This window comes from Magallana gigas, chromosome 5, assembly GCF_963853765.1.
Source record: "Magallana gigas chromosome 5, xbMagGiga1.1, whole genome shotgun sequence".
Lineage (NCBI taxonomy): Eukaryota > Metazoa > Mollusca > Bivalvia > Ostreida > Ostreidae > Magallana > Magallana gigas.
In genome coordinates this window covers 42,412,169-42,429,988 of record NC_088857.1, presented here as the reverse complement: position 1 = coordinate 42,429,988, position 17,820 = coordinate 42,412,169, and the positions used below count along the sequence as shown (strand labels likewise).

Genomic DNA, 17,820 nt, shown 5'->3' with positions numbered 1-17,820 from the left:
ATTATGCAGCATTTCATATTACAGTCCATGTTTAAATTCTACACAATTCAACCTGTTGCATATGAATATAATTTTCTTTTCTATGGGCAACAAATACTTTTATTTTCATTTTGAAGTTGATTCGTCACCTCTTATCCGAAAGGTAAAACATATATCAGTAAATATATCTTTTTTGGTAGTTTCATTCAGTCATTTCTCATGTACAGTAATCAGTGACTGTGTTATTATCCAAGATGGCCAAATCTTCAAGAAATTGAGATCTCTGCAGCAATACCAGAGCTTGAACTTCATCTCTGAGTACCCCCCCCCCCCCCCTTCCTTCCACCATTAAAAAGAGGAATAAAACGTACATTACTTAATGAAAGCTTCGTCTTTATTTGACTTTTGAAGCAGTTGCTTGTGTAATCCATCAGTGAACTTAAAATTGCTGAAACTTTAAAGAATTATTGATTATGAAGGAAACTTTTTTGTGGCCAATAATCATTGTCAGCTGAGAAGCAATTGAAAGCAAACTGTGCAGGTGATGATTTGGCGCAGTGTTGTTTTAGAATAGTCGTTTTCATTGAAATCAGAAATACTGTGACTATATAAGTTGAGAGTGCTGTTAATGTATGGAGATCCAAGACAGCTAGAAGCCATGTCTGTTATTAATTCAATGATCAGCAGAGTTGTTTGCAGGCCTGCTTCATTGATTAGACAATATGCCTTATGAAAAATCTCTTTATCAGTTTCAATAACAGCTGTTAAGTGTATACATTTGCAACATTTATGGATTTTCAGTTATTTGCGAATGGAAACGGCTGATTCCGACTACTTCTTATACAGTAGTTTTCAGGTTTGTGTTTAGGGGAGACAAATTTTCTTGACTTTCCAGGTCCCTAAAGGAACTTGGGCCCAAATGTCAATACAATTCTTTAACACACACAGTATAAACAGTATTTCCTACCACTAATTTCAATATTTCAAGTATCAGCTAGTGTTCATGGCTGTAGTATCTACACCTTTCTGAGCCCCTATTACACCCCTCCCTTCCTCCTAAGTGAGTAAGAAAGCACTAATCAAATGTCCCTCATCCTCAACTTGATACACAAAGAAAAAATCCGTGGAGGATATTTCTTTGTATTATGATGTTCCGAGGCTTGTCATTGATTGTTCTTGTTCAAAAGGAGACCAGTATTTGTAAATAATGACTAATTTATTTGAGAGTTAAGGTCGTAATAGCAGCATTTGTGGCTTTGTCACACACGCTGACGTCTCCAGGTCTTAGGGCATTATTAAAGGTAAATTTTCACATGTGCCATGTGTCTGTGCTCTAAAAACGGAGACTTTTAAATAAAGTCAGCTGTTAACAAAGACAGAAAAATGATGATTTTGTACCCTACAAACAAAGTGTGGATTTTAAGCTCTCAATTGAGATGGCCTGTTCAACAATTTACCTGTGCTAAACCAAATGACCTATCTTCTGTATTAAGCCACTCAGTGTAGAAGAGAGGAAAAAAAAATCTACACATGATATTTGTATTTCAGAACCTGAAACACCACGAACATTTAAAATCTTGTCCTATTAAACATGTTATCTCTGTATACAGTTGATATACTGTTAAATATAAATCCACCTTTAGATTGGGCCTGCCTGCTTTCTTTGTGATTGGTAAATCTTTATACGGAAATATTCACCTCTCAAAGGACAGGTTAGTGTTGATTATTTTAGCTGTTTTTGATGCTTTTCCTTTGTGATGAGGACTCTGGAATTGATCGACTTGATTATTCAGTGTGACTGAATTCGTCTCTGTATTATTCAGATTGATAATGTACATGTGTGAGTGTTATTTGATGAATTAATCAGCGAGGAGGGGGACCTAACCTCTGTTTTTTTAAGTGACTTAAAGAGGACTGTGAAAGGCCTTATATTAACGCTTGGTGGATGAGTTAGCAGTTTATGGGTAGTTCATAATTTATCTCTCTATAAACTAAAGAGGATTTTGAGCAGCTGTCAGTAGATTGTTTCTCAAACGGCATATTCTACAACCAGACTAGTTTTACTGTGTACACAAAATGAATAAGAAAAGAAAGATAGTCTGCATTTAAGATACCCTCTTATGCTATTTTTTCATGCTCTTGTCTTTGTCTAAAAATCTCTGAAATATCAACTAAAGCTATATGACCACTTGTTGAATGATAATTCTTGTGTGAACAAATAAGGAATCGCTTAGTCTACGTAACTCTTCCAAGCTACTGATGACTTTTTATTCTCTAGATTCCTAATTAATTTTGAGACATTAATACATGTATCTATGTAAAATCTTGAGAAGTTCTTACCAATTCTAATTCTGCAGGTAGTTGTAAAGTATGTCGTATTATTAAAAATGTTTAGCACTTGCATTATATGTTGCTGCGATTGATACAATATGATGGTGATCAGAGAATTTAGTAGTCGCATAACATAAGAATCTACTGTTACAGTATGTTTTTGGAAAGTCTGTGCTGTAGTGGCTCATTCTGAGTCTGTTGTATTGTATGTGGCCTATGCCTCCCCTCCTAGTGGTTCCATAATCACTCTACTAGAACCTGATATTTTTTAGAGAACTAACAGGTCCAGTGGGGTTATGTGGGCTGTAAATATTGTGTAATGTCGGAAGATTGACAAAAACTCTCAGTCTGAGGAGGTTTTGATCGTTTTAATTTGACCTGTCTTCCATTTAATCAGGGGATTGTCTGTGTCTTCTTCCTTATTCTCAGGATTGTTTTTATCAGTATTTATTTATGTACACCAAGAATACAAGGGGGTTGACATGGTTAGATTTGATAGATTTAATTAGTAACACTTTATGGAGATCAGTTTACACGACAATGCCCATCATATTCTTGATTTCATAGCACAAGGAAAAAGAAGTTTCAATACTTGAAATTGTAAATCCCCTCTCCCAGTTTCTCTTTTTTAAACGCACATAGCACACATCTGCTTCTGAATTGCTTGTGGATTGAACTCTGCAAAAAAAGAAGAAAAAATCTGAAACATGATGTTTGAGGTTTTTTTGGTGTTTCTGAATTGCGGGTTTCAACATTTCGCTCATGTGTATGGCAAAGAATTCCACAATGCAAGGAAAATTTGCCTGGTAATGTGAGATCCGATTTTTTTATGATGAAGAATTATTCATCACTATCTCAATAGTTATTGAGCAGTCGGTTAATATTTAGTAGGATGGCTAGCATTTCCATTATTATCAGTACATGTACGTGTGACTGTTAAATAGTGAACAAATACGTCAATCTGAACACTGTAATTTTGAGGAAAAACTTCTGTCAGCCATAACTGTTAAGTTACATTCACACAATTTAACTGCCAAGCCCCTGTAAAACAGTTTTTAAACTTTGAGAGAGAATATACATGTATTTACCTGTGTGGTTTAAGATATGGAAATAAAAGATTGTGTTCTTAGTCATGTGCTGGTAAATCGAGGTCACATTTTTGGACGATACACGAATTTTCCTGTTTATTTCATACCATTGGTTTTTAATACAAGACTCATGCATATATTTTGTTCTCCCATACCTTTTAAATGTACAGATGGTTTCTGCTCTGTAAGCTAGGCTGTCAAAATGTTTTTAATTTGAACTACAAGTTAATTTTTTTGAAGAGTAATTCAGATTGAAAAATTCTTTGTTTTTTAGAGTCTTGTCGTCTTCTAAATCTGTCATTCATTTTCCTGCAGGGATCGGATGATGAGTCAAAGTATTGGGCTCCTTTTTTCTGTTTCTCTCTCTCTGTTAAATGAGTGTCATTTGTAAATCTGTCCTGTATTGATTTCTGATTTCAGAGCCTGGTAAATTACAAAATATGTGAAACACCTGAGTAGTTTAGGGGCATTCATGTTTATATTTGTATGCTGTTATAAAACAGCATGACCAAAGATGATTGTGTAAGTGTGTGTGTGTGTGTGTGTGTGAGAGAGAGAGAGAGAGAGAGAGAGAGAGAGAGAGAGAGAGAGAGAGATTTATTTGGTTCCAGCTTGTTCCTTTAATATTTTTAACTGTTTCATTAAAATTTTGATGTTTACACATGTAATTACCACTAAGAAACACTGCAACTTGAATATATATTATAAAGCACAATTTCTTCTCATTTCTGAAGTATACACCTTTGTAAATGTCAAAATGTAAAGATTAATGTAAATATTGACAATAATTGATTCCATTTCAGGCACTGACAGATATGAGGAGTCTTAGAAAACACTACATAACTACCAACCAAAGGCTGTAGCTTCATGCTATTAGTGCAACCCAGCAATAGTCTGTAAGTATACTGCCAACAAATGTAATTAATCGTCATCAAACCAGGCTTCAAGACTCCCTGCCAGGGCTAGAATATTTAAGCTCCCACAAAAGACATACTGTTAGATTCAGCCAACTAAAAATCAATATAATGCTGTATTACTGTCATCTGTTATCAAATATTCCTTATCATGTTGATTAGGTCAACTGGAACAACTCTTACATGGTTACTCCCCCTGATTATGGACAAAGTCAATTAGGAATCCAAGAAATTCCATTCACATAAGATATTTATTTATACACCCTGTATGTCTTTCTTCTGTTTATGAAATAGATGATTTTTATATAATATTTATTTGTGTGATATATTGTTATAGTAAATGGAAGAATGAATGAGAGACCAGTCAAACCACAGAATTCAATTGTGGTTTGAAACAAATTCTATTAACAAGCTTTACTTCAAGGAAGAATAATACCTTCTTTCTCTAACAAGAATTTTTTCACTATGATGCTCACTGCTCAGAGTATATTTGATCTAATTTATATAGTTTATTCTAGTGGTTGCTCACACATGTGCATTTACTTCTCATGATGATCAAGATGAAAAAGATCTTGAAAAATGAAGAAAAATTCCTGTTTGCCAAGGATAAGCCTTGAATATAAAGCATATTTAACCATGCACACACACACTAGTCAAAATTCTTGCCACACATTGAAGAGATTTTTTGTTCTCTTGTAGTGAAGATAGATAGAAAAATGTTCATTTATAATTCATTGTATGCCATATGCCCTAGTGTGTCTAACATTTTTTGGATTTTCCATCATTTAAACCTAACTCGATTTAAAGCAGCTTGATCGCGTGTTTCTGTATTAACCATTCCTTCATATACCTTTGTCCTTGTTGATTTTAATTTGTTCTGTTGGAGTGAAATGATACCGGATCAATTGAACAACGTCAACCTACAGTAGTGTTAAATGTCCCCATACTCGCTGTCATAACAGTCCATGGCTGTAAGTCTGGTTAGGTTCAGTAACAAAGGATCAAGGGGGAAAAAGGTTGATTTGCAGACTTCCCAACATTTCAACAATGCCCCAAACTAAATGAAAGCAAAACCTGGGAATTTGAATTCTTTGAAAATATGAATAAATGTTGATCTTGATAAATTTCCTTTGTGTGACGTGATGTAAACTTGTGGAAATTTGTCCAGGGGGTGTGGAAGCTCGTTTTCTCTCTGTGTGTTACCTGTAAAATGGACAGGTGTTGGACATCCACCGGTTATTGATTGACAGATGGGCACTTCTTGTAGTTCACTTGTAATGATGGTTATATTTTCACTTTCAACAGTGTTGTAAACTCAAATCATTAATCAGAATAAAATAAATATCTTTCTCTGATGAAAGAGTTTATAACATGTCAACTGCTTTATCTTTCTTGATTTCATGCGCTAGAATTAGGAGATATTGTTCAACAATTTTGTGAGCATCGCTCTTTGTACACATTCCTGTGGCTTAGCTTGCTTCTAAAAACTTCACGAAAACAGGAAAAAAAAAATCTATAGAATAGTTTTAAGATCCATTTGAGGATGAATTCCCTATCCCTTGTACAAATGGGCCAATGTGAACATGTTTAGATACTGAAAAACGAAGGAGATGTAATTGTCAAAGGCAGATTTATTGATCAACATGAGATATTGACAAGTCATGTATGACAGCATTAAGAAATTTATTGATCAAAGAAACAAAATACATGCAATTTACATGATAGAAGACACATTGGATCAAATCTCCACAATTATGATGCTGAATTCTCTGTGTTTTTGTTACCTGGAAGTTTTGTATGTACGTTGTACTGTAATATGAACTGTTAAAAACATGAAAAAATCCAAGATCACAGAGAGATGTGAAATGACAAAAAATACGTGGCTGGAGAATATGTGACAAATTTAAACTACCGGTTCTGCTATATTATACCTAGTACAAGCGTGTGATGGAAAAATCCATACTGGCATCAAATAACTACCTACACTTGGGCTCTTTGGAGAAGGTATAATGCATTCCGAATTGTTTTGTCTTAGCTATAAATCATTTGTACTGAATAATGTCATTGTGACATCATTTGATGTCTGACAATCCAGTAAACTTTTATGCAACTGCTGTGCATTAATTTACAGAGCCACAGAAAATATCTACCTGTATCTTTCCATTTTTTTGCCACCCAAGTTTTGGGCAAATTGCCTTAAGACTACACATTATTTAATTTTTCTTCTATCCAAGCAAAATTCAAAAGCGTGTTTTAAAAAAAAATTGTATTAATTAAATCAAGGTGCCAGTTTTTTCTCCCAACACTTTGGAAGAAATCTATTCATTTGGGATGTATGTGAACGAACATTCAACATCTTTACTGCCGCGGAAATCTGTCTTGTGTGTTCCCAATTCTGTAAGTTTGATGGCACTCTGGGAAAATTGGAGAGAGTGTATGAAGAAGATAGAGTCTGAGAATGGTATCATGCTATAAATAAATTAATCCTGTTCTGTATCTACACTGCAGAAGCTTCTCTCAGGATCAATATGTGGCCGAGCCGATTATTAATGGCACACATACAATACACAGAGAAAAGGAGTATCTTTTTCCACTTGAATGTTGAGCTGGAGAATAGAGAGACAGAGAGAGAAAATTATAAAAAACGACTGCTGTTTATTCTGAATCACTCAGTGAAAAATCCATATCATCACTTCTTGTCTTTGACTCGGTGACAATTGCTGCCGATCGGCCTCCGAATACAGGAAAATACTGCCACAACAGAAGCCTGAATTCTACCTCTTGCTGAATTTAGTTTAATATTTAACATGTTACTTCCTGCTAAATTTTTTGTTGATATGTGTCATAATTAATACAGAGAGTAAGCAGGTATACATATTCAATATTCAGTCTCCTACCCAAACAAAGACAACAGACATGCAAATTAAGCAAAAACAACATATACAAAGCATGACTGTTAAAAGCAACCATATAACTAATATCTGTATATAAATTTTTCTATTTCTGTCACATTGAAACATTAGTTATATGTGTGTTTTGCTTAAAATTGGCATTACATTGACACAGTGTTTTCTGAAATAGCTTAATAATCATTAGAAGAAAGAAAAATATTCCTCGACAAGAATTGATTGACTTTTATTTTTTGGTTCTATAGGTACTATGGAAAAGAAAGACAAAAGTTCCCCAAAACCAAGTCCCAACCTGTTTGACAATGCTGCTGCCAGTAGTCTCCTGGGTGAGTAAGAGTGTGCATTAATTCTGAGAGATGTAAGGAAGCCATTCTGTGGGAACAATGAACAGGGAATGCCTCAGAGCAAATCCTGGAAGATGTGTGATCAGGACTCTGTGTAAATAATGTCTGATTAAAATTGATGAAATTATGTACTGGTAAATGGTTGTGGGCTGCATTGTAGATTTCTTTTTTAAAATCTGGGATACGATAGATGATTTATATCATATAATAAGGAGATATAGAAGTCAATCCATAAGAGACAATTCAAAAAAGAAAAAAAAATCACTCAGACTTTTGGACTTTCATTATGAATCATCATCAAGATATGCCAAATTATCATGTCTGACAATTGTCATGGGATGGGCGATTCTTCAGAATTGAACTTTTACTTGCTTTCTTACCTAATAACAATTGAAAGAGTCACTGTTAAAAAAACTGTTTTGTGTTGTGTGGGTAATCCCCATTTCTGTGATTTTTTTACAGGTGGTTTTTCCTAGGTTTTAGAAAGGAGAAGTATTGCTGGTTCTTGATATTCTGATGTTTTTTGTTTTTGTTTTTTATCTCTACAGATTCCAAACTAATTCAAAATAAAAATGTTGAAAAAACCCAGGAAGAAGAAAGACATATATATATATTTTTTCATTATGTATATGACAGACAGTTCTTTTATTTATTGATGTTGATTTGTTTTTTGTACAAATAGAGCTCTATGTTATTTATAAGACATGACTGCTAGTTGCAACATTGAGTTTAGAAGTACAGTAGGATAGTCTTGCCTAAAGCTAGGTCTAGACTTTCTGTCCAAGTAAATGCCAATGTTTTGAACCAAGGCATCCACAGTCTACACATTACTAATCAGTACCAAATATTGGTCTTGAAATTTACGAGTCGTACATGTTGCATGTAGCATACCACTATATTAGTTTACGGTATGTGGTGACTTTTACAGGTATCAACTAATCAACTCAGGTGTGTACAGGTAGAGTGCATTGTTCTTCTCTTTTACAGGTGTCCCCCCATTTGGCCTGCCCTATGCCCACATACCCAGCACCTTCTCCCTCCTGGGTCACTACCCAGCCTTCCCCATGTCATCCCTCTTTGGGGAGCTTGGGGAGAGGGGACTAGCCAGTCTCCCACCCGGTAAGAGCATTGTTGTTTTACGATACTGCATACCTATTGTCATTTTATGATACTGAATACCTATGTGATAAAAGGCTTGCACTTCACTTCTCTTGATGATATCACTGCACTTCACTGGAATTGAATTTCAGTGGTACAACTTTAATATGATTCATTTATAAAGATATATGTTGCATTGCATAATCCACTTGGTGAGATTTAATATATTGCACATTTTATTAACCTAATTAGGAATTGATTGAATATACTAGAAATGAATGTGAATAGTGCCATGGCATTCATTTAAAAAAGAAAAATTATCGTAAACTTTGCTCATTTTGGATGGATAAAGATGTACCTGAAAACAAATATGAAGTTTATATGCCAGTAAGGCTACCATATGAATTAAAAAGATTTAGTGAGGGGAAAAAAGAGAAAGAAAGTGGAATTAAGACTGATTATATACAATACAGTGTAGTTTTCTTTTGTCTAATTAAACTCTTTAGGTGGTGCCTTGTGGACTTACGGCGCCTCAAACTATGATCATAACAGATATCCGGATTTCTTTGCAGGCTCGCTTCTAGGTACAAGCTTCACAAGTCCGCTTTTTAACCTGGAGCTTCCCCCCAATGGGGCCCCACTCACTATAAAAATCCCAGATTTTACAAAGTTTAACGTAGAACTGTCAGACAAAGACAGTAAGATATTGACCATTTTATCTTTTGGCTATCGGTGTCACCCATTTTTTTTTTGTATTGAAACCATGATAATTATTTGCCACATCCCTTTATAGTTTAGTTCTGTGCTTCCAGATTGGTTTTGCTTGTAGTCTAATGTAGTGATGCCCAGACATTAAAAAAATCATATCATATTGATATTGTAATTTTGATGGTATAGTGTATAAAACATTTGGTGTGTTATAGATATTATTTACTTTCACAGTCAAGATTTTATAAAATGCCATTGATGTGCATAAAAACCTATTAATCAAGCAACCTCCAGATCTAGTTGAATTAAGTTTTCCCACATTACTGTAGTTCAATTTTCATTTGTCAAAACTTGAGTATTTAATGCCATTGCATACAATTTTGATTTTCATTCCTCATTAATGGTAAATGTTTGGCTAAATAGTAATGTGCAATGAGTTTCTTGCTTTTCATTTCAATTAATTTCTTATTCTCATTATCTTTGCATAAATTCCAATTAAAGAAAATTACCAGTATACTCCTGCTGAAAATAACTTGATAAATTTGTTTATTGTAGAATTGTCAGGAAAACTAGGTTCAGCCAGTAAAGCACATTCCTCATCGCCCTCTTCCAAAGAGTCACCAAAAGCTTCACCCAAAACTGTCTCCAAGGCAACCAGCAAGGCTGCTACCACCTCCTCTGGCATTTTCAGCAACAGCACCAATGGCAGGAAAACCAGCACCTTGGCAACCAGTGGTGGGGGCAGTCTAATGACAGGGAAAAGCCTGAAAGCAGGGCGCTCCTTGCTAGCAGGCAACAGTCTTTTAGCTGAAAAATTTAAGAAATCAAAGTTGTCGTCTGCTACCTCACCTAGTCACACAGAGACCAATGGTACATCTTTCTTATCATCCGAGTCACCCCGTCTAGTTAGTCCAAAACAGAAGCATGCAAGGGAGGAACAGGTAGGAAATCCAATCTTCCTGGTAATTTCTATTTTTAGATTATGAATTTTAACCACTTAAGGACACATGAAATGTTCCTACATTTTAGATAATTTTCCATTAAAAATTATTCCTAATATATTTGCATTTAAACTGGTCAATGCCCAAAATTTCAGGTACATTACCAGACCATTTTTGGAATTAAAATATTTCGGATTTTCCTTATAATAGCTTGCAAAATGCAATTAAATGCTTATAAATTGAGCCATAGTATATATTTTCCATTTAAACTATGATAATAACATATATTAAAAGAAAAATATTACATATTTCATAAAATCTATTTTCGGAATTATATAGTGGAAATCTTCACATTGCAGAGGTAGGAATTTTTTTAGAAAATAATGGAAGATAGGCTGCATCTGACCTTAACTCCTGTTTATTACTTCAGATAAGATTTACTATAAAAAGCTCAAATTTTTAAAGTTCCCATGAATAACTCAGGTAAAAATCCAAGTCAACTTAGAAATTCAGTGGAAAAAGAACCATAACTCCTCCAAGTCTTTCTTAAAAAAATTAATATTGTACCTGTTTTTTTATCCAGGGATTAGAAAACGGAGACCACCATCCAAGTGAAGAGGATCAGTCTGAAGATGAGTCTCTCTCAAGTAGATTTGTTGTCAATGGCAACCAGGAGGATGAGGAGGAAGGCATGGATCAGGAATTGGACAGCTCTAGGAAGAATGGTCCATCCATACACATTGATGGCCTCAAGAAGAAGCTGATAGCAGATCAGATCAGACAGAGGGTTCAGAACAAGCCCATACAGAGCATTAGGCCCTCTATAATGCAACCAATGAAGCGTGGTAGGGGGAGGCCTCCAAAACAGTCACAAACAGATTCAGAGGATGAGGTTTGTACATTTATATATACCTTATTTTACTCAACTTCATTGAAGGATTAGGAATGATTTAGTTTATTTCAAATAACAGTTTGAAATTCTTATAACCAAATATATTTTTCTTATAAGCTTCAATTTTAAAAGTAAACGTAAAGTTTAAAACATACATTTTCAAATGTCTTGTACAGCCCAAAGACCCAGATGCTCTAAAGGCTCAACTTAATGCTACTCTGCTTAAACAGGAACTCCAGCTAAAGAAACTGAGAGAGAAACATGAAAAGGAGCAGGAAGCTTTAGTGGTGAGGCTTAATCTTAATTCAAATTAAAAAAAAATATCTGTATTTTCTCTTGCAAAATCAAGTTATAGTATAGGGGATATGAATTATATCAAAAATCCCCGAGCTAAAATATTAGGATATGAATTAGGGAAGTCAAGAAAGAGAGCAAAAAAGTTTTCTCTGTTTTGTGTATACAGGCACAGAACAAGAATGATCTAAAAGCCCAATTAGAAGCCAATTTAAGAATTCAGCAGATGGAGGTCAAACTGATGAAGAAACAAAAACAGCAGGAGTTGGACCTAGCTGTCCTGGTACAGCTTTGGCCACATATTTCTTTCCTTTCCTTTTTTTCTTCCTTTTAAGTCGTTTAATATTTGGTAATTTCAATTTTTGGTATCTGATTATTTCAGTATCAGAAGAAGCAGCAAGAGCTCCTGAAGCAAGGAGCAAAGGACAAATTAAAATACCAACAGGAGAAGAGTGAACAAAAGAAGAAAGAGTTGGAGGATAAGAAGAAGAAGGAGATCGAGACCACCATGAAGGTTCAACAGCTTCTGAAACTCTCAGAGAATGAGCGAAGGACTCGAGTGAGCGGGGACAGACCAGTCAAGGGGAGGTCACCCTCCTCTATGAAAATAAACCAGGTGTGTTTTGTTACATACAGTAATTAAGAGAACAGTATTTTGTGTTTGTGTCAATATTGTCAGGGCAAGCATTAAATTGGATGCTGTGCTACCCACTGGAAATAAAATCCACAATGAGGTGGTGTTTCCAATTCCAATATATTTGAATAAATGTCTCTAATTATATATTCGTTTGTAGTTGTTGCAAGAAAAGATGAATGCCAGCTCCTCAAAATCTGAAGCAGAGAGCAGTAACAAGATGACGGTTGATGAGAAACTGGAGGCTAAAGTCCGCGCAATGCTGGAGGAGGAGAATTCCAACATGTCTGGTGATTCGTCAGACTTGGAGAGTGAGAACGAGAATCACGGAATGATGGACTCGATGAGCGAGATATCAGACTCCACCAATGACCACCACAGTCAGTATGAGGAGGCCGGGAGCTCCACGTCTAAAAGGAGCGCTGATGAAATGTCTGAGGGTGAGAGATAGTCATGTCCCTCTGTATGATGAAGATACATAAGGCTGGAAATTGCTATAAAACTGAGCTCACCATAATATTAATGTGGGCTTGCTTGATTAATTCTTCAATTCTTCTGATCAGTCAGCAGTAGAAGGTTGTAATCATAACACTAGATCACTGCTAATGATATTTCACTGTTTTTATAGGGGGATCTCCAACAAAGAAGCCCCGTGTCCAAATGGATGAGGCAGCTTTACAGATTCCTCTGGACAATGGCTTCAGACGCACGACCACCATCCATGCTATAGGCAAACGAGGCTTTATTGGGGAGGTTCTATACTATGGCCCCTGTGGAAAGAAAATGAAAACAATTCCTGATGTCATGAGGGTAAGTTATCCTTTTGTAACTGCTCAGAAAATAAGTTCAGAATTATATATCACAATGTAAGTTTTATATTGAGGTAAAAACTGAAAAATTCCAAATTTTTTTTTTAGTATCTTGAAAGAAACTATATCAAGGAGTTTGGAAGGGAGAATTTCTCATTTAATACCAGGGTGAAAGTTGGACAGTTCTTTGAAGGACAAGCAGGAACATCAGTGAGTAGTTAATTTTAAACATAAGGAATGCATGGAGAATTTTTAATTTTCTAATTATTAAGTATCATTTAATCAAACTCATGAAAAGATACAATATCTCTAGATTCTTTCACAAACCACTCTTGAATATTCAAATTACTGTAAACGTATTATATTTGGCGTGTACAATATTTGGAGGAAAATAGTTTTTAGCTCACCTGAGCTGAAAGCTCAAGTGAGCTATTCTGATCACTTTTTGTCCGTCGTCCGTCCGTCCGTCCGTCTGTCCGTCCGTCCGTCTGTCCGTCTGTCTGTCCGTCTGTAAACTTTTTACATTTTGAACTTCTTCTCTAAAACCGCTTATCCAATTTCAACCAAATTTGGCACAAAGCATCCTTATGGGAGGGCGAATATAAATTGCAGAAATAAAAGTCCGATCTGTATTCAAAGCTGAGAAAACCTTGAAACTGTAGAAAAAGGGGGGGTGCATTTTAAAAAATCTTCTTCTCAAGAACTACTGATTCCAATTCAACGTAGTTTAGCATAAATTATCCTTATGGGAAGGAAAATATAAATTGCAAAAATTAAGGTCTAATTCTGTTTCAAATCTGAGTTATTACGAAAATAATAATAAAGGAAAGGCGTGTTTCAATCAGTTTAATAGCTTCGGATTCGGCATCCGGTAAAATGGGTAGACAAGACTTGGCCTGGGCAAAACAAAAGATTGGCAGTTATTAATCTGCCAATCTCATTAAAATTTCAGGATATATGATGGACCAGTATATTTGTATTTGCTGTAAATATTGCTGCAAAATAATGCGTATTTGGAATTGACGATTGCCGATCTGCCCCGGCTTTTATTTTGCCACGGCCCGGGTTTGCGTACCCATTTTACCAAGTCTCGTATTCCATACATCTAAAACGAGGTTCTTTGTTTAAAGCAGCCATGACATTATACGAAAAAGGGTCGATCTGACTATGATGAATTTGCTTGTTGTGCAACAGTTCGCGAATGATGGGAAATTTTTGAAACATGCAAAATATATTGGTGCCGATTTTGTGTAGTAAATTGAGGCTAAATATATCAACGCGTGGAAAGTTTTCACACATGACGTTGGTGTTAGCTTGTTCTGATTTTCGTTTCGTTTTCATTATTTATGCTTTGTAACCTGGGAACTATCGTCTGTATTTCGTGATTTTTACCTATCAAATCAAACAGAGACTTCGGTAAATCAAACAGTTAACTGTTTACCTGCGCAAATTAAGCAAAATCTGATGTATCAAAAAAGTACTGAAATACAATTCATTCTATCGGTAATTCGGCATTATATTTTGCGTAATGGTAGATTAATGCAATAGGTTTTGTTGAGATGCTCGGCATTTTCTCGAGTTTATTCAGTTTAAATAGAGTTTGATATCGCTGTCGGAAATATGTAGGTATATACATGTACATGTATATATATGATTCATTTCGAAAAAATAAATTGTGTTCTTTATTTGTTATAGTGCATGTTTCTTGTGTTTTAATTGTGTACAATTTCTATTTACTAACCATATTTGAGTGTTAAGCTTCGAATTATAAGCAAGATACAGAGATTTGCTCACAATTCTACGTTTGTACACAGATCTTAAAAACTAAAGATTAAAAAAGTAAAAAAAAAATTGTCAATATTTATTAAGCAAATTTTCAAAGTCTCTTCTTCCAGAAACTTATTGTATTGTAAACTTAACCTTTTTTAGCTCACCTGAGCCAGTCTTCTTCTCAAAAACTATTAGGCCAGGAAAGCTCAAATTTGAGTGGAAGCATCCTCAGAAAGTGTAGATTCAAGTTTGCTCAAATCATGGTCACCGGGGGGTAGGGTGGGGCCACAAAAGGGGGATCATGTTTTACATAAGAATATATATAGAGAAAATCTTTAAAAATCTTCTCAAAAACTATTAGGCCAGAAAAGCTCAAATTGAAATGGAAGCATCCTCAGGGAGTGTAGATTCAAGTTTGCTCAAATCATGATCCCCGGGGGTAGGGTGGGGCCATAATTGGGAGATCAAGTTCTACATAGGAATATATAGAGAAAATCTTTAAAAATCTTCTTCTCAAAAACTATTAGGCCAGGAAAGCTCAAATTAAAATGGAAGCATCCTCAGGTAGTGTAGATTCAAGTTTGTCAAATCATAGTTCCCATGGGTAGGGTGGGGCCACAATTGGGGGATCAAGTTTTACATAGGAATATATAGAGAAAATCTTTAAAAATCTTCTTCTCAAAAACTATTAGGCCAGAAAAGCACAAATTTGAGTGGAAGCATCCTCAGATAGTATAGATTCAAGGTTGTTCAAATCATGGTCCCCGGGGGTAGGGTGGGGCCACAATTGGGGGATCAAGTTTTATATAGGAATATATAGAGGAAATCTTTTAAAAATCTTCTTCTCAAAAATATTTGGCCAAGAAATCTCAAATTGGCATGTAACCATCCTTAGGAAGTGTAGATTCAAGTTTGTTCAAATCATGGTCCCTGGGGGTAGGGCGGGTCACTAGGGGGATGAATTTTTATAGATAGAGAAAATCTTTAAAAGTCTTCTCCTCAAAACTATTAGGCCTGGAAAGGCCATATTTGAGTGGAAGCATCCCCAGATCATATAGATTCAAGTTTGTTTAAATAATAGTCCAGGGGTAGGGTGAGGCCACAATGGGGGATGAATTTTTTTTACTTAGGAATATATAGAAAAAATCTTTAAAAATCTTCTTTTTAAAGAATTTTTGGCCAGAAAGGGTTTAAACATGTGTAGAGGCATCCTTGGGTAGTGTAAATTCAAGTTTGCAAAATCACAGTCATTAGTGGTAGGGCGGGACCGTGATGGCGGTTTGAATTTTTACATAGGAATATAAAGAGAAAATCTTTAAAACTATTCTGGGAAAGTGTTCAGTTCAAAACTCAGTACTTAGTGTGAAAGCAAAGGTTATGCAGATTTAAGTCTGATGAAACCATGATTCCCTATAGAAAAATGGGGCCATGAAATGGGGGAGGGGGGGGGTATATAGGAATAGAGAAAAATCTTCTTACAGGTACAACAACAAAAGGGGCTTGGTATTTACCAAAAAATAAGAGGTTGATAAAAATTGGCAGATTTTCAATTTTTTTTAGCAAGATCTACTGTACTCAGTTGTCAATATATTTTGATACTGTAATGCTAATTTGATCAGAATTAAGGCAATTGTTGCTCAGGTGAGCGATGTGGCCCCTGGGCCTCTTGTTTAACAAGTTGGCGTGGATTTGAATTAGCGTATTCCTAAATGTGACTATTCTTATACAATCATATATGCATGGCATTTAGCGATGTACTTGATTTAGCGGTAGCCACTTTCTGCCAAAAACGCTAAATAGAATGCTAAGCCAAATGTAATATGTTTACAGTATACTATAATCGAATTTATAATCAACTTTGTTATAATAAAAAATTCCATCAAAAGACTGCTTTATTTCGTCCCATAAAAATCATAAAAGTACGGTAATGAAAAGAGATATGTTTTCTGCTATTTCTGGCAAGTTTTTAAATTTAAGTCAATCTTATGAATTGCGTTTGATTGTTTTTTTTCAACAGGAAATAGTGAAGTTAACTGATGAGCAAGTGAATGAGAGAATGTCTCTGATTGAGAGCAAGAGACAGAAGCTGATGAAAATCAAACAGATGAAGGGAAGCAGACGACAGGAAAAACAAAACAAGCAGATACAGCTGGCGAAGCAGATGATGGAGCAGAAACTCAAGAAGCGCATGGAACAGCAAGGTATGTTAGTGTTTGGAGACACTGGATTTGCTTGTCCTTGGCTCCAATTCAATAACACTTATGTATATTTCAAAATTTACGTCATAAAATCAAATTCTTTCAAATAAGCATTTTAATATCTCTTAATAAAATATGAAGCAGCTTAACTAAATTTGTGCGAATTGAATATATATTAACAGAAATGGCTAAGCGTGCTGCAGAGTTCAAGATACAGAAGAGAGAAGAGAAACAGAAGATGAAGGACACGGCTCGTAAAATCAAGGAAAGTCGAGGTAGTGACCCCCCTACACCTCCCTCTACATCTACTAGTGACTGGCAATCACAGATGTATTGTCTACCAGACAACATCCTGTCATGTGATCCCAATGCCTCAGGTCAGATAAGTCACCATGGCCTGTCGTCTGCTTCAAGTGTCTGCCTTAATCCAGTGCTTTATAAATTTCATTCCAAGTTTTTGCTTGATTTGGCTTTTCAAACAAAATTTGCTTTACACCAGTACCATGCATTTTTCAACATGACAGCTCTTTATCCACTTATTATTAAAATCTTAGATTTATTGAGATCACTGTTTTGCAAAATCCTAACAAACACTGCAAACTTGTAAAATCATTAAACATATTTGAATGAATACTGATTTTTATGTTAGCTTTTAAAATCTGCTTTTCTAGTTCAGCCCAGTTTTTTGAAATGACAACTAAAAAATTTGCTTTTTTATGATCATAGTTAGCATGCTTAAGGACAGAAATATTTTCTGAATCAAAAATCTTCAGGCTTCAGTATTGATCCATTTTTTTTTTTTTTTACTGAAAGTGTTTTTGCTCAAGGTTCTGTGTATGGAATCTGCATGTTAACTTGTTTGTTAAGATGTGATGGCAAATGAAAAGGTCAAATTTCTGAGACGTGATAAT

The 17,820-nt window shown here is 35.1% G+C and overlaps 1 protein-coding gene across 17 annotated transcripts in view; it reads left to right on the top strand.

The window, feature by feature from the left end:
• LOC105323174 (bromodomain adjacent to zinc finger domain protein 2B) overlaps positions 1 to 17,820 on the top strand; it is a 34,770-nt gene that overhangs the window by 3,176 nt on the left and 13,774 nt on the right. For 6 of the 17 annotated variants that reach the window (XM_034448437.2, XM_034448427.2, XM_034448420.2 and 3 more), the window contains exons 2-15: positions 4,202 to 4,294; positions 7,467 to 7,547; positions 8,553 to 8,684; positions 9,170 to 9,361; positions 9,927 to 10,312; positions 10,896 to 11,204; positions 11,381 to 11,491; positions 11,668 to 11,781; positions 11,881 to 12,114; positions 12,293 to 12,572; positions 12,761 to 12,942; positions 13,050 to 13,151; positions 16,729 to 16,912; positions 17,092 to 17,286. In XM_034448437.2, coding sequence (XP_034304328.2) covers positions 7,472 to 7,547; positions 8,553 to 8,684; positions 9,170 to 9,361; positions 9,927 to 10,312; positions 10,896 to 11,204; positions 11,381 to 11,491; positions 11,668 to 11,781; positions 11,881 to 12,114; positions 12,293 to 12,572; positions 12,761 to 12,942; positions 13,050 to 13,151; positions 16,729 to 16,912; positions 17,092 to 17,286 — 2,497 coding nt within the window. In that variant the 5' untranslated portion in view covers positions 4,202 to 4,294; positions 7,467 to 7,471. Of the gene's footprint in view, positions 1 to 1,398; positions 1,692 to 4,201; positions 4,295 to 7,466; positions 7,548 to 8,552; positions 8,685 to 9,169; positions 9,362 to 9,926; positions 10,313 to 10,895; positions 11,205 to 11,380; positions 11,492 to 11,667; positions 11,782 to 11,880; positions 12,115 to 12,292; positions 12,573 to 12,760; positions 12,943 to 13,049; positions 13,152 to 16,728; positions 16,913 to 17,091; positions 17,287 to 17,820 lie in introns of those variants that run through there. The other 11 variants (XM_034448484.2, XM_034448479.2, XM_034448456.2 and 8 more) reach the window with 9 other exon arrangements.